Genomic DNA, 16,744 nt, shown 5'->3' on the forward strand with positions numbered 1-16,744 from the left:
TTCTAATGGCCTACAGCCATCTCTTTCGCCTGCCTCTGGTGCTCTCTGACTCGTTTGAATTACAGTTATGTCATAGAACGTAGGCAAAGTTGTTGCTATTGCTGTTGCTGCTGCTGCTGTTGTCGCTCGTGTTGCGCTTTATCGCATTGCCCAACAACAACTACAATAATAACAACAATAGGTACACCAACAACAAGCACACTAACAACACCAACAATAGCTGCCCACAATCAGCAATCAGTAAAAAAAAGTTAAATAGAAAAAAATAAACCAAGCAGGCAAAACTGCAACAGCAGCAATAATTTGTTAGACTATTGAGTAATAGACACGAGTCCCCCCCGACATCATTCCACAGGTAAATTGCCCTAAGTAACCACCCTCACACCCTTAACCTTTTTATCCCTAATCAATCTATTGAAAAATTACATCAGCCTGACATTTTCCGCCAAGCGAATAAAATCCACAAAACGATTTTCACGGGGCGTGACTCCGCCAAAAGACAAATCAAAGTAAAGCCAAGATTTTTCGTGATATTTAAGGCCAATGTGCACTGAGAAAAATATGTGATGTAATTTGTGATATTATTTTATATTATGATATCAATATTTATGACTATCAATGTTTTTAATATGGAATTTTATTGTTTTTAAAGCTTAAGATATGCATTGAAAATATGTTTTAAATTGGTTTCTACTGGGAATTGTAAAAGATTTTAGATTTTGTGAAAATAAAAATATTTAAAAAATTGTTCAATATTAGAAAAGGTTTAAATATTCTTTAATTTAATTTATACTTTCTTAAAGTAAATTGTGTTTTATTATACTTAAATTTAAAGTGAGTTCTTCAAACGAAATGAATAATTTAAAAAGTCAACTATAGAATGTTATGTCATAATTGATTTAATATAATTATAAAATATTATATTAAAATAATTTCTTCCGGTGCAATTATACAACAATTACCAGCAACATCATCATCATCAAGTTACCGGGGAGTGTTGCCTAATTGACGGAACGAAGGAACGACGGAACAGAATGGACTTGTAAAAGCAAAGTTCACCCTGATGACATAATTGCTTTGAATTTGATTTACCCGCAAAAAGGATTTCAATTAGCATTTAACCAGAAAAAGCTGTTAACACTAAATGATAAATCGCTAACTTTTTCTTCCTTCCCCCCATTTCCGCGAATAGCACTCAATTTTGTTATTTGGGTCACAGGAGAAGCTCTTGGAACTTTTTTTTATTAACAATCCCGGAACCGAAACCGAAACTAAAATGTTTTTTTTTTGCACTTTTCCCTTTGCACGCTCTTAACAAACAAAAGTTTTTCCCCCGAAAATAAAAAAGTAGAAGTGAAAAGCAGGCAAAAGTTTTTGCATTATCGCATGCTTTATGTTTGAAATTCGTTCTAGCCAGGTGCGAGTGGCAATTGCAAACAAATGGCCAAAACCAAGTGCCACGACTATGATGCAAAAGTAATTATGTAACTATAATTGGCTGCGCCTGTTCTAATTAGTGTTTTCTTAGGAACTACAAATTACAAATATTTTTACGAATATTTTACGGTTTCCCTTATTACATAAGGTACTTGCATAAAGTCTTATGCAAGTTTTTAAGGGTTTTGTTTGTGAAAAACAATTAGTTGTAAATTTATATCCGATATTCCGGTGGGGTTTTCTGCTTAAAAATGCTGTTGTGGGAACTATCAAATGTTAAATATTGTAAAACAAATTAATATAGAGTCTTATATAAATAACTGACGTTTTTAAAACCCTAAATAATGCCTCTAAAAGTATGAAATGGATTTTTAAGGTCCCGTATGAGGTATTCATTTTGCTTTTTTAAACAATGTACTAATTTTTGACATCTTTTTAATAGTTTAAAAAAAAACAAAAGGACGTTTAAAAGCATGTTTTAAATATTTTCCTTATATAATATTTAATGCTGGCATTTTCTTCCATTTTATTGAATTTACTTTTATTTGCTTAAATAATTTGTAAGCTCTGTTTATATTATCTCCCTAAAATGAATTCATTAAAAGTTATAAATACTGAAATCTAGTCATAAAATAAAGTTTTTAAATATTTTTAATATTCATTACCTTTATTTCTTGACTTCTTAATCCTAAATAAGGGCCACTGACATTTTCCAATTGCCCAGAATGGCCCAGTTATGGCAAACAACTTTCAAAAAAACCTCCCATTGTAATAGTTGCCACATAGCGTTGATTATTTAATCGCCAAAACGGAGAGGAGAAGCAGAAAAAAAAAGTTATTACAAAATTGCAAAATCCTCTCTGTGGCAACCAAAAACAAAGCAACGAACAACGAACAGTAAAAAAAATTAAAAGCGAGACGAAAATTTGAGAGCATTTACAAATCACGATTTAATTTCCACACGGCAACAACAAACCCAAAAGCGTTGAAATTGGCAACAAACAAATGAGCAACAATGGGTTGCCCGCTGATGGGGGAGTGCGACTGAGACCGAGACTCAGCGTGAAAAAGACAAAAGACCGCGACGACCACGACAAACATTGGAGGGGGGGACAAACAAGGGGAAGCTGGGGCAAATCTTGGGCCTCGAGCTCAACGTAACCAACAACAGTTGGCCGCTGGGGCAACTTACATAACCCGAAAAAAAAACACAACACAGAAAATAAATAAAAAAAACGGAGCTCCACTTACCAAACAAACATAATAAAAGTGACGTCGTCGACGCCGTTGCTGCCGCAGTCAGCGCCGCGCATTTGACTTTGACATACTTTTCGACTTTGCAGATGGTAACCAATATGGCCAAAAAGAGCGAAGAAAGAGAGCCGCCGCTGTCAAAACTTGTAATACAAGCCCAGCTTGTAACGCCACTCTACCTTTCTCTTTCGCCTTTCTCTTGCTTGACTCTCCCCGAAAAAAAACTGTTGCTTGTAAGCTGCGTAGCATTGCGTGGCTCTTTCGTAGCCTTCTTTCTCTCTTAACAGATTGCACAAGCTTTTGGCTCACGCAATGCTTAAGCGTCGGCCCCTGCTTGCTGGCCACCCCCTCGCTCGGCTTACATGACTTTAGTCATATTTTTGGCAGCTTTGCATAAAAAAAGCCGGTTTCGTTGGATGTTGGATGGTTTTTTCTTTGTTTTTTTACTCATTTTTCTTGCTCTGTCCGCTTATCGAACAGCGTTTAGGGGCTGATTGGCGACTCTAACTGATTACATAAGTGCAAAGGGGACCGAAATAGCCCAGTGGAGGGGGGAAGGAGGTAGGGAATATGTACGAAAATAGATCTGGAGAATCTAATGGAAAGCACTTTGAGAAAATTTGAGAATTTGTAAGGGGTTTGTAGATTTTATTGTGTAAGAAGAATTGTAAGAAAATTAAATTCTTAGATAATATTGAAATTCTAAAAGAATTTGGTAAATTTTTTAATTATTTTGAAAGATAATTATTAACAAAAAATATGTAAAATAAATATTTTTTGAAAAAACAATTCAACTTCAAGATGTACACAAAAAATATACAAATTAAAATAGTTGTTATATTTAAAATTAAGTTCAAAAGGTATTTATCTTGAGATAATAAATCTTTTTTATTTAAATGAGTTAAAAATCTCAAATTACAAAGGTAAATCTTTGTGATTTTAAGTATCTTTATCTATGGTGCTCTAGAAACCACTTAAAAGGGTGTCTAAAAGTATGCAATATAATTTTTTTAATGCAAATTATGTTTTATTACGATATAAAATCCTCATTTCTGCTTCCCCCACGAACCTATTTCTATAGAAACATCTTTAAGATTTAAAGTATAAAAAATATATATAAAATAAACCAAATTCCCTTAAGTTTTCCTCAAGTATTTCTCCGAATTTTCGTCAGTACACTTGCTGCCACCCCAAAAATGTTTTTTAAGTGGATTATTGGCGTACGCTGTCGCCAAGTCCCACACCCTCTTCAGCCATCTCATAATGCATTTTGATGGTTTTTGGTTTTCGGTTTCGGCCACCTCCCTCCCTTTGCTTTGCCTTTGCTTTGGGCTTAGTTGTTTATAAGTTTTGCTTTGCCTCTTAGGTGGTCAGGTCAGCAGAGGGTCTGGTCTTTTTGGTTTTTTTTCGTCGTCGACCTGCCCTTCTGTCTGGGAAATCAATTAACTGCGCGTCAGACGAGCGTGTGGCAACGGATGTGGGAACATGGCTGTGTGTGTGTGGATGGGGTTCCGGTTGCTGGAATGTGCGTGGTGGGGAAAAAGAGTGTCCAAACAGAACATTTATCAAGCGACATCGGGGAGAAGACAACATATGGCGGCGAACGTTTTTCGAGTCAACATATGGCGGAGAGACTAAAGGGAGAAAAGCGATGAAAATGGGCCAAACAAGGGGGGTTTCAGGGGTGGAGACATTAAGGCACTGAATCCCTCTGGTCTTATCACAAGAAAAGCCTTTTATTAGTCTACTAATTGTGTCCACATCAAAGGAGCGGTGCCCCTTTTTTGGTTATTAAAGGATTTTCTAGTTATTTAGGAAATATTTTTTAATATTTATTTTGAATTAGTAGCATTAAAAATGTCTTTTTTAATTTTTAAAAATTATTCTAAACCGAAAAAAGGTACTTTTATTATTAGTAATTATTTATATAATTATTAAAAGATTTTCTATGTATTAAGGAAACATTTTTCTAATAATTATTATGAATTAGGAGCCCTAAAAATGTTTTGTAAGCCCTTTAAAATTTATTCTAAACCAAAAACGGGTTATTTTATTATTATTTAATATTTAAATAATTATACAAATAAATAATTCACCACTTTAATGCCAAAAATAACCTTTAAAACCTTATAAACAATATAAAACCCTTAACCCTTAACTATTTCACTTATCAAAACCATAACTGCAATATTTAATCTTCGTTTTATCTTCCTGTTATAAAATAAATCATCTCCCTAAGTTCGACTTGTCATATAAACGAAATCCTCTTTTTGTGTTCTGTTCACCGCCTAAAACTACGTAATCAATGGTGGTCATAAAGGAATTTATCATTTCTTTTTAAGTAACTACATATAAAAACAAAAGCCACTTATGTGCTCTACCAGCTTTGAAGTTGTCGGCCTTCCGTTTTGTATTTTTATTTCATTTTTCTCGCCTTGGCGTTGCATAAGCTGCCTGACTTGCCAGCGAATACAAGACAATCAACAGAACCCACAATAAAAAGGCCTTAAAAAATATATATATGTATACAATATATATGGAAAAACTTCTTTATATTTTACGCCCCACATAATGGGAAACTTCCGCAGTTGTTGGGGCCAGAATTCTCCTCCCTCTTGGTCACCAGTTGACCTTCAGTTCGCTCAACTAGTTGTTGTTTTTTATGGTTGCTCATTGAAGCGCTTGGAAGTGCTGTTGTGGTTTCAGTTTAACAAATATTGTTATTTGTGCGCCTCATGAAATCTGCGAATGCGAATGGCATTACAAGAAACAAATGCGCGAAACAACAATTTTGAAATGAATATTTTCCGAATCGCAAAATATCGAAGGAATGTTTTTTGTCTTGCCTGAATGAAATTTCGCATTTGATTTTATTTGCGTGCTGGCGAATTTGTATAGAATTTTTTTTTTTTTTTTTTTGGGTTAAATCGGGTTTTTTGTTTTGCTCCACATTGCCCGAAGGTTGCGCTTGGCTGAGCAAAATAACAAAAAAATACAACAAGGGGTTATATAAGACTTGAAAATGAAGTTCACTATGCTTGAATCTCTCATTCTCCCTGCTGCTTTACCTTGAATTTTTTTTTCAAGTGAAGTTTTATGTATGGCGGGGAACCTCTTTAGTTTCCAAATATGACGCATACGCCTCGTTGTACGACTTGAACCAAAATTTGCGTCGCAATTTGAGAGAAATTTTCGGGGGTTCAATCACCCTTGAATATATGTATATATATTCTGTTTTTGGTTATCCCAGATATTCGCACTTCATTTTCCCTTCGCACGACCTTTTAGCTCGGCTCGCTAAATAATTGTGAGCATCATCATCATCATCAACTCTTGGGGTATGTGCGGCCTTGGCTCAGACTGAACTTCGACATTTGCTGGGTTCTTTTTTGTTTTTTTCTGGATTTTTTTTGTGTCTTGCCAAAAATTTATGCGACAACGCATAGCGTTATTTCCCAGATGTAACCCGCGCAACGACAGCCAAAAAAATCTTCACAGTTGGTTGATTTTCACCAAAAAAAAGAGAGGGAAAAACAAATGGAAAAACCAGAGGAAACCCGAAAAAGAAGAGCAGCCAACCAACAGCAATATTTTGATGTTCTGGGGTTGCTCGTTGAAATTGAACAGGGAATCTCCAAAAACTACAATTAAATATTTAAACAAAATCTTAAAACCCAAACAAAGTCCTAATGTAACCAACAAAGTAACTAAAAAAACCGAATAAAAACTATATACCAAGCAATCATATAATTTACACAACACTTGTATGTCAGAAGGCCTCATAAAAATGCATCATAACAATAAAAATAAAAACCAAAGTATAAACAATTCATTACTCAGACAAAACTGTCGCAGATTTAACGCCAAATTGCCACAAGGCAGAATGCGACTGCAGCACTTCCTGAAAGTGAATAATTATTATTATATTTTTATATTATTTTTCACGATTTCCGTCAACAGCATCAAAATGGCCAAGTGAGCATTCATTCATGAAGACAATTAAAAAGGGGGATTAAGCCAAAAGGCATTGCTAGACTAGTACTCTTTGTGCCATTAAACTGTCTAGAAATTGTGAAATTTCGACAAATTTGATTCGAAACGAGGAAATCAAAAAGAGAGGAGGAGGAGGAGGAGGAGTCCCTCTTCTCGGATTCATTTAACAAACAATTCTCTGGCACTTGAGTTTCGCACTGAATCAAATCCTTGTTGAAAGACAGAAATAATGCCGTGAGTGAGAAATGGAAATGAAAATAAATGACAGCGCGAGAATCAAGGCAACAAAATAAAACACAGGCGGAAATCCTTCAAAGGAAGGAAATATTTTGCGCTCAACGAAGGATATTTCCTTTCATATTTCAAATGAATTATGCTCGGAATTCTTTCCGCCTTTAACTGCTGACATTTGCTTAAATTCTTGTATTTATTTCCCCCCTTTTGCAGTAACTTTACGAGGGTCATAAACTTAACTCCGGACAATTAGCTTCATCTGCATAATGGTCATATTTTATGCCAGACTCCCGGCATTTCTTGCTCCGCTCCAGTTATCCCCATCATAGACATCAAAAACGGTCAATTTCCCTACGGGTGGGGGCTTTGGATTCGAAGAGGGTTTATGGTTGGTTTGGAACTGGAATCTGGGGGGGGGGTGTCGCATAAAGTTTGCCATCTTTTTGCTGCTCGTTTATGGCCGCTCGTTTCCCATCTCACTTGGCGCAGTTTTATGGGCATTCATTTAGTATTTAGGTCAGTTTTTGCCATCGTCTATTTTCCTTTTACATAATAATTCAGTGGCTTTTTCTGTGTGTGTGTGTGTGTGTGCCTCAGCAATCAAAGTAGCTCTGGCCATGCGGCGTATACGCAACGTATTTATTTTTAGCAAATTGTTTAACGACTTTTAAGCACAATTGAATTGAAAACATACGGGAGGGGGAGGCACTCACATTCTATTTGTTATTCTATGTTCATTAATTTGTTGCATTTCCTTTAAAAATATATATAAATCACATGATTCATTGCCTTTGTCTTATTTTGTTTTTTCATGTTGCTTTTATGCGGAAATCAAAATTCTTAGATTGCTGATTTTATTATGCAATCCATGCCAATGCCTTGTGTCAACCGCCAAAAAAGAAAATTCGCCTCTCTTTTCAATATTCATTGCAATTTTTTGTTTTGTTGGGTGGGAATTTTGCAAACGATTTTTAATGTACGTGACGAAATCTGATTTTGAATGCCCACACACGCCAAAAACGACACACGAAGGCAAGAAAAAGATGAATACAGAGAGAGAAACAGAACAGGAGTCTTTAAGTTATTTTAAAAACATTTTAAATACTTTTTAAACTAAAAGAATAATGCGATCTTAAGACAGAACAATATTTCTAAAATATTTAAGCGGGTTACCCTAGAATTTCCAAACCCATTTCTCCTATATTTTTCTTTCTGTGTACTGCCAAAAAAAATCTATATACACTGCAGACACATATGAGCAGAGAGTCATATCTGAAGCCAAATGCAATTTATCAACAGTTGGGCTTAAATTGTCTGCAGCGTAACGGAAACTTGGCCCCGCGTGGAAGATGTTTTATATCTGTTTATATCTCTCTCTCTCGACGGTGCTAAGGGGGCGGGGCCCAAAACAAAAAGGGGGCGTTCGTAGAGCGTAAAATTCTCTAATAAGTGCAAATTGGTGCTAAAACAACAACAACAAACGACGTTTGGTTTTTGCATTTTAATTGAATTCGAATTCGTTTTTTATTTTTGCTCATTCGTTGCGGTTGTAAGTGGAAGTACGAGTATCTGATGGATACAGATACGACAGCACACACACGCAGATCGAACGGGAAGTGTGGCTGGTCACCGAGAACGTGGTGGCCGCCTTCAGGGTGATATAATGTAGAAATAAATATAATTAGTATGCATAGTACATATAGTTGTTTGGCTCTGGAGACTCTGGGGGTAACCGAGAACGTAGCCATATTGCATAATGGGACAGGGAAACCTCATTTAAATGGGCGAAACAATAAAGCAACAAAGTTGAGAGATGGCGTAGTTATATATTTACTATAATTAAAGCCTCTGTTGGATGATCATAAACACTTGGAAGTTGACTGGGGATGTAGAAATATGAGGAAATAAATTTCTTTAATTTTTGAATGAGGTGAAAAACAAGGAAGAGTAAGAAAGTCTTTACTATTAATGTTTTAAATAGTATATTGGGACAATTTAAGCAATAAAATAGCTTAAAGAATGATCAATTAGCATGAAAATATATATATAATATTTAGACTAATCACCCATTTAAGACCTACAAGAAAATCCTCTTTAATTTAAACTATATTTTAAACAAAGAAATTTCCAACTTTTGCTTATTTACTTTATTTATTTATTGTTTTTTCCTGATTAACAATCCTTCACCCATTTCTTAGTCGCAGTTTAAGATATCACCTATCTATCAAGACATAACAAAACCCAAAAAGAAAAAAGAAAACTCCTTATCTTCTCCACAACAAAGACAGTTCAAAAAGCATTTAAAGAATAAACAGTTAAATAACATTCTTCCTGCTATCTGTGCCTTTATGTTTTTTTGGCACCTCCAATCTCTCATTCACATAACGCGGTTAGCCACAAATCCAATCTTATAGGCCTTTCTTATCTGGCAAACAAAGCCCCCCCATATCAGTGCTATTTTATTTTCGGAACTAGAGCTTGACACGCAAAACAAAAACAATATAAATATATAGGCTATAGTCATCATAGCTAAGTAAACAAGAAGTATTGACAAATGTTTTTACATAATGAAAATTAGTAATTTGATTGTAAACACAATAATATACAAAAGAGGGAGAGATTGTTCTAAGCAATAAGGAAAAGAATATCTGGAATACATTTTTAATAAAATACATATCATTTTACATAATAAACTCATTCTAATGTTGCAACACTTACAGCATAGTGTTAATGTAATATCTTTAAAGAAAATACTCACAATATGATCTCTTCTTTTTGCTGATATGTTTTTTGTCCATGTAATCATTTTTGCAACAATTTGTGTAACAATTGCAGCACCATCAGCAGCAGCAACAACAATAGTGCCAAGGCAATTACAACAACAACACTGTTGTAGGGCCTTCATACTCAAATTATTGTTGTTGTTGTAGCCACCTATGTCGCCTTGTTGTTGCGCCTTTTTATGTTGCGTAATGTTAGGCTACATAATCGCGTTTTCTGTGTTAACAGCAGCTGCGCCTTTTTAACATATCCACGGCCTCTTTAACCTTAACATGTTAAGAGTAAGGCCAGCGTAAGAGACAACAAAAGAGATTAGCTCTGTTCATAACAGTGCTTACCCCTGTTAAATGCTCTTAGGTGCTCTTAGCATGTTGCAATATCGCATGTTGCTGGTATCTTGGCAACATTGTCTACAAGTGGCCTACGTGACGTAGCGAGGGTTGTTTGGTTTGGAGAGAGTGGGGGTGGCACAAGGGAAGTGCATGACCTAGGCACTGCAATGACTTTTTGTTCTAGCTTACCTTGTATTTTTTGTTCACATTCGCCCTGCATTTATCGATGGCCGAAGTTTATTCGCTGGTCGAGCATTAGTAAGTTGTTTTTTGTTAGCACTATTATTGAGTTTATTTCAAGAGTTTTTTATCACTTTGCTGGGGAGCAAAAACCTGTTGAAGAAATTAAACGAAAGGGTTTGATTTTTAGAGATAAAAGAAATTACTTAATATTTAAAATAATGTTAATATATTAAGATAAGTCACAAAACTATTAAAACAAACAGTATTTCTAATAAATATTAAAAAAAAAAGGTTTTGTTTAATTTTTATTATTTATTAAAACAGTTTTTAAGAATTATTTTGTAACTTTATTTGTTAGTTTCGTTCTTGTTAATTAACCTTATCAGTCGCTAACTCGATGACTCACAGGATTTCATAGAAAAAGTCAGACTTCCTATAAGTTCACTCTAAAATATTTTCACCAATTGATTCATTTAAGTTTCCGTAAAAAAATAGAACACTTATTTAATTTTTATGTACTACCAGTCAATAATATAGTTAAATATTTATCCATATCAATAGTAAAGAGGAAAATATTTTAATAAATCAAATTTATTGTTCGCAAATGTTATCTTATTTTGTAAATTTAACATTTTTAAAAATTTTCTTTTAAAAAATTTATTATATTGTTGTTAAAGGGGAAATTGGCGCCACTGCTAACGATCTCAGCTGTCAAAATCTGTGTCCATCAGTCCTCAAAAAAGTGTCGGAAAGGAGGAAAGACATGTAAAAGTCTAATTGTCGAATATTCGCGCGTGCTGAACATTTCCCAAATATTTCTAAATACATTTATATATGCTGTTGGCACGTCTAGATCGTTACATTTAATATATCTGTATATGTACTTTGTATCTATACTTCTGCAATATGGGCAAACGTAATTGGTTTGGCCGCACGCCGAATACTTTTCCATACCGCCAGACAATTTAATTGGCCAGAAGCTGACATTTATGGGGGTTTCTACTAAATTTATATACTCAAATTAGTTTTAAAAGTCATTAAATAAATTTACTAAATCGTTTAAATATTTTTTAATATTTTGCAGCGCCTGCAAATTTCAAGAGTCTCTGCCTGCGTGCCGAAGTCTTGCTCAAACTGAGTCACTATCAAAGTTCTCTGGCGGATATTGAGAATGCGCTAAGAACGCGCTGCACTTCGCCCAAGGTAAGGTTTTATTTTATCTTCATTAAATTATATATTAATATATTTAATTATTAATTTTTTAGGCTCACTATTTGAGGGCTTTGGCCTTGAGCGGCTTGGGTAGACTGGAGGAGGCTTTGTACAATGGTTTTTTGGCTATTTGCCTTGATAAGAATACAAATCTCAGCAACTCGGAAATATTTCAACATGATCTCGCCAAGGTATTAAGAATATATATACATTTTCTACTTGACTAAAGCTGTTTTTATAATAATATAATAAATAATTAAATTATATGAATTTCCTTAAAAACTCACTAAAACTTTCCACTTTCCCTTCCCTAGATTCTCCAACGTCTCCTGGCCCAAATGCCCAAGACTCGATGCTCGATCACCGCCTCAGCTCATCCTGGTGTCCAGCAGCAGCACCGCAGCTACGCCAGCTCAAGGCAACCCTATCCCCTTTTGTGGGAGCAGGTTACAAGACGGAGGAAACAGCAGCACCATCACCATCACCACCACCTCCATCATCACCATCACCATGTCCATTTGGACGATGTGGAGGATGAGTTTGGTCACTATGACAACTACATAATGGCCGGCGATGATATGGAGGAGGAGGTAGAAGTGGAGGTAGATGGCGGTGAGCCTGGATCCCTGCATCTGGACGGCGACTTTCTGTTTCCCAGTGCTCTGGACTTTATGGATCACCATCGCCATCAGCGGCATGTCTTTGAGCAGAAGCAATTCGATTTGCAGCCACGCCGACATGCCAATCGGAAGCACTGCAAGCGGAAATGGTCGGCGGCCATGGGTAGCGGTCGCGTGGCAGAGGAGGAGGAGAATGTGGATCAGACTGAGGTGGCCGGAGGAGGAAGTCAGCGGTGTAGCCGCCTATTTGCTGGTGTTTTAGAGCGCACGCAGCAGGAGCTGCAGCGACTGAGAAGTGAGTGAAATTAAGAAAAAACGAATGAGAAACTGAAACTAATGCTTTCTCCTAATCCCTCAACTTCCAGAGCTGGAAGAAACGGGCCCATCGCTGGCGGTGAGCGCGGTGGCCGGTCAGCTGATCGATGCCAGTGACTTTGACTGCGTGGTGTGCTGCCGGACACTGTGGAAGCCGGTGGTCACCCCCTGCGGACACACGTACTGCCTGGTATGCTTGGATCGTTGCATGGATTACAACTCCCCGTGTCCATTGTGCATGTCACCACTTGTGGAATTCAATGTCAATGCCAGTGCCAGTGCCAGTCAGAATCAGAATCAGATCCACCTGCATCCGGGCTCATCCTCGCCAGTTCCTTTCGCGCTGGCCAAGCGGCCAGTGACGAAGTTCCTAGAAGCCGCAATGAAACGATTCATTCCAGACCACTACGAGGCGCGTTTTCGTCAGGAGATTGACCAGGAGCCCTCCGTTCCTGTATTCATCTGTACGACAGCCTTTCCGGCTGTGCCATGTCCGCTATTTGTGTGCGAGCCCCGCTACCGGCTGATGGTGCGGCGTGCCGTTGAGTCCGGCGACAAGACCTTTGGCATTGTCCAGCCAAATAGCGGCAAGTCGCGCTACTATGATGTGGGCACCATCCTGGACATTCGCGACTGTGTACAGCTGGGCGATGGCTGCTCTATTCTCAGCACCATTGGCTGCAAGCGCTTCAAGATACTGGCGCGCAACGAGAAGGATGGCTATGAGACAGCCAAAGTGGAGTACATCTGCGACGAGCCCATTGCCGAGGAGCAGGTGAAGATCCTGGCTGGAATGCAGGGAGTGGTCTTGGCCAAGGCCAGCGGCTGGTTTGAGAGTCTGAGTACAGAGCAAAAGCATGAGATCCTGCAGAGCTATGGCCAGATGCCACCGCTGGAGCCCAACTGGGAGCTGATTAGCGATGGGCCGGCGTGGGCCTGGTGGGTCATTGCCCTGCTGCCACTTTCCCAGCAGCTGAAGGTAACGTCTTTTGAAAATATTTAATTAAATGTTTAATTAATTGGTTAATTATCCTTTTCAGGTGGATATCTTGGCCACTACCTCTTTGGAGAAGCGTCTGCGTGCCATCGACAAGACCCTGGACTGGCTGCACGATCTCAGGCATCCGCAGCAGCCTACGCACCACCACCAGCAGGCGCCTCAGTCCCCGCAGCAGGCACACCACCACCTCGATCTCGACTGCGAGGAGCAGGAAACGGGCTCCTCCGGAGCCGATGAGTGCTGTCTGTTTGCGGAGAACGGATCTGAGCCGCACACGGATGAAGAACTGTTGCTCTAGAAGAAACTCCCAAGATAGATGGGAGTTTAACACATTAATTAAAAGTCGAGACGAAATACATTTTGTAAATTCTGTGTCTAAGCCATTTCGTTTGTAATCGAACGTTACATGTTAATCCTAGGGGCCAAAACCGAAAGCGAGCAACTTTAGCAGAACCAAAATTATCACTAGATCAGCAACAACATAATCTTTAGCTCTAACCTATAACCCTGTGTGTGTGTGTGTGTACGTATAGTGTAAAGTAAATTAGAGGAGAGAATATATATATTTAATGACACGACAAACCCAGTGAAACAATCAAAAACCATTTGCTTTTGGCTCAAAAACCCCGTTCACCATGAAACCTAATTTCCCCAGATCAACAACAACAACAACCACATTCCACAAAGTCTTGAAAATATAATATATATGTTTGCCATAGCGAAAGGAGCAAGGGAAGTAAAATCAACTTTAACAAACAGAACTCATGGTTTCTACAAACAAAATACACAAATTTTTGAACATAAAACAATTTTAAAATTAAAAAGAAAATACCAATTCAAAGGCCAACAAACATACACCTAGTAAAAAATAAAACAAAATATAAAGTCGGTTAGGAAAGAGCAAAGGAAACAAACTCTTACAAAACTTTAACTTCTCTTCATTTACTTTGTATAAAGCGGCTGGAACTCTAAGACAATCTGCAATATTTTTTTGATATACCTAAACGAAACTAAAACTAAAACTAAAAAAACTATAAACTATAAACTCTATATACAAGAAATAAATAAGTAAAACTGAACTAGCGACTAGTTATGAAGAAAGTGAATGATAGGAGAACAAATGTGTACATTTTCAAATTGATTTTCTGTTGATTAAACCAAAACACACACTCTCTATAACCACCCCCTACTCTCTCTCTCTCTGTCTTGATTATGCTAAGGCCAACTAATGATATGCTCACCTATATATACACCTATATATACGATTCTATATGCTAAACGCTTGTTTCTGTATTCGTATCTGTATCTTCAGCCCGCATTCCTATTGAAGAGCTATAACTTTCGATATAACTTTGCCTCGTCTTTGATTTCTACTCTTACTTCTACCTCTAAGCCTCTCACGCCCATTTCGTTTATTATTTGCTCCACCGCCCCCCCAAGCTCTCCCTTGTAAAGCAAATCAATTTTAAAAACAACAATTTGCTTTATCAGTCGGCACATCCTTATCTTTGTAAATATCTTTTATCTGATAATCTTAAAGCTCTATATGTATATGTATCTTCTACGTTAGCTATAGATCACGAATTTAATTTTCAGCTCAACACAAAATGATTATCTAAATCTAAATCAAAAGAGTTTGTCAAGTAAATATTTATATAATTTTATACAACTTATATACACGTACACCTAAATTAAATCATTTTACATTTAAGTTTAGCAACTAAATGGAACACCCAAAATCGACATCATTTTTTATTGTGTCTACTTTATATGGATAAATTATTATGTAAAATCTATATAAAAAAAAAAAACAATATATATATTTCAAATTTCTAAAATGCTTAAGATTTAATCAGCAAACATCTTTTCTCTGTGTTTTTTGTGCTAAACGATTTTTTACTGGTACTTCTTAATTTAATAATGATGTAAAATAAAGAGGAAAACAATTGAAATATAAAAATAAATCAAAATGTGCGGTTTTTCTACTTTGCAGAGGAGCTATTTGGAAGAAGAAATTGGTAAAAAGAACTTTTCTAATTTCTAAAATACTCAACATTTCTGAAATTTTGTTTTGACTTGATCCAAAAATACTTGCAACCACGGCATCTGTGAATAAATGCATATATTATATATTGTGCGTTGCATAAACCGATAAAACTTTCAAATCAAATCGAGCAAAACTTGTAAATTGCAAATAGTGCGCTCGATTGTTACGTAAGCATCTGATAAATACCAAATTTCTAGTGCAAGCGGTGGTTTGCGATTTGGCAACTATGGAATAAGAATCGGAATTGATTAGTTGATATGCTGCCAGAGAAGTTATAGACCAGAGCTGGGTTCTGATTCAGTTGGGAAGCTCTTATGGAGCAGAAAGCATGGCTGGTTTGGGTTACGGCAAGTAAGTGTATATCTCAGACATGTCTGGAGCTATACTTTTTATACTTATGAAATATTCATAGCGGGAATTTGCGTAAACAAAATATAAATGAATGGGTGTCTATGACTACAAAACCTATGGAACGACGAGCTAGTCCCCTGGAAAAAGCTTAATTTCCAATGACATTTGTCTATATTTTAAATTTAAATATTCATTGCTTCATTTTTTTATAAGAAATTAATTACTTTTAATAGTTGTTTAATTATTGCAAGTTCAATCAATTATACATAGAAGCTGCTCGACAATTTAAATAAATAACAAATTAATCGTTATGGGTTATTAGGAATATTATCTGGTTACTTTTATATTACCATTTTGTAATGAAAAATAATATTTCTATTATAACGAACGTAAAACATTGAAGCTTTGAATTTTGTTTATGAAATATGATACAAACAAATATTAAATCAATAAATGTATATTTACAGAGCACTTTTTACAACTTTATTTTTCGGTACAAAGCAAGTAAGGAAGCTAAAGTCAATGGAATCGAAAGAGAGATACCCAAAACCATGATAGAATTATAATTCTATTATGCCCAAAACCCAAAGCTTTGTCTATGTATGCTTAAATTTATAAAAAACTTCAATTTAACAGGGCGAAAGGCAGAGGAAAATGTTGACAGACAAAATCTTGCTAGGAACATGTTGCGCAACACTTATTTCTCCTGCCAACATAAAGGTAAATGTTGCAGAAGTTAAACATACTCAGAATCTTTATTGTTTCGAATTCTATATGAGATTTTATGGTTCAGGGTTATACTTTTGTAAAAAAATTAAAAATATTCTTAGACACTAATTAACCTTTTTTATATAATAAACAATATTTATAAATTTTATATACAAGATCCCTCCCAAACCCCATCTTCCCAGCTTAAAGCTATCATATGTCTAGGCTTACCCTTAGCTCAGACCTTGAACTTAAATCTTAGCAAACAAAGCCCGTT

At 36.3% G+C, this 16,744-nt stretch overlaps 1 protein-coding gene and 1 long non-coding RNA gene across 3 annotated transcripts in view; one reads left to right on the top strand and one right to left on the bottom strand.

The window, feature by feature from the left end:
• Positions 1-15,276, top strand: part of LOC108070559 (LON peptidase N-terminal domain and RING finger protein 2) — a 31,408-nt gene extending 16,132 nt beyond the window's left edge. Inside the window, exons 3-7 of the mRNA XM_017161084.3 lie at positions 11,299-11,417; positions 11,480-11,617; positions 11,741-12,341; positions 12,412-13,340; positions 13,402-15,276. Coding sequence (XP_017016573.1) covers positions 11,299-11,417; positions 11,480-11,617; positions 11,741-12,341; positions 12,412-13,340; positions 13,402-13,659 — 2,045 coding nt within the window. The 3' untranslated portion in view covers positions 13,660-15,276. The remainder of the gene's footprint in view (positions 1-11,298; positions 11,418-11,479; positions 11,618-11,740; positions 12,342-12,411; positions 13,341-13,401) is intronic.
• Positions 1-16,744, bottom strand: part of LOC121502290 (uncharacterized) — an 81,582-nt gene that overhangs the window by 55,435 nt on the left and 9,403 nt on the right. The window contains exon 4 of one of the 2 annotated variants that reach the window (XR_011445054.1): positions 10,221-10,364. The exons of the other annotated variant lie outside the window; for it this stretch is intronic. This is a non-coding gene — a long non-coding RNA (uncharacterized lncRNA). The remainder of the gene's footprint in view (positions 1-10,220; positions 10,365-16,744) is intronic. 2 annotated transcript variants of the gene reach the window in all.

Source organism: Drosophila kikkawai, chromosome 3L (genome assembly GCF_030179895.1).
Source record: "Drosophila kikkawai strain 14028-0561.14 chromosome 3L, DkikHiC1v2, whole genome shotgun sequence".
In the NCBI taxonomy this organism is placed as follows: Eukaryota; Metazoa; Arthropoda; class Insecta; order Diptera; family Drosophilidae; genus Drosophila; species Drosophila kikkawai.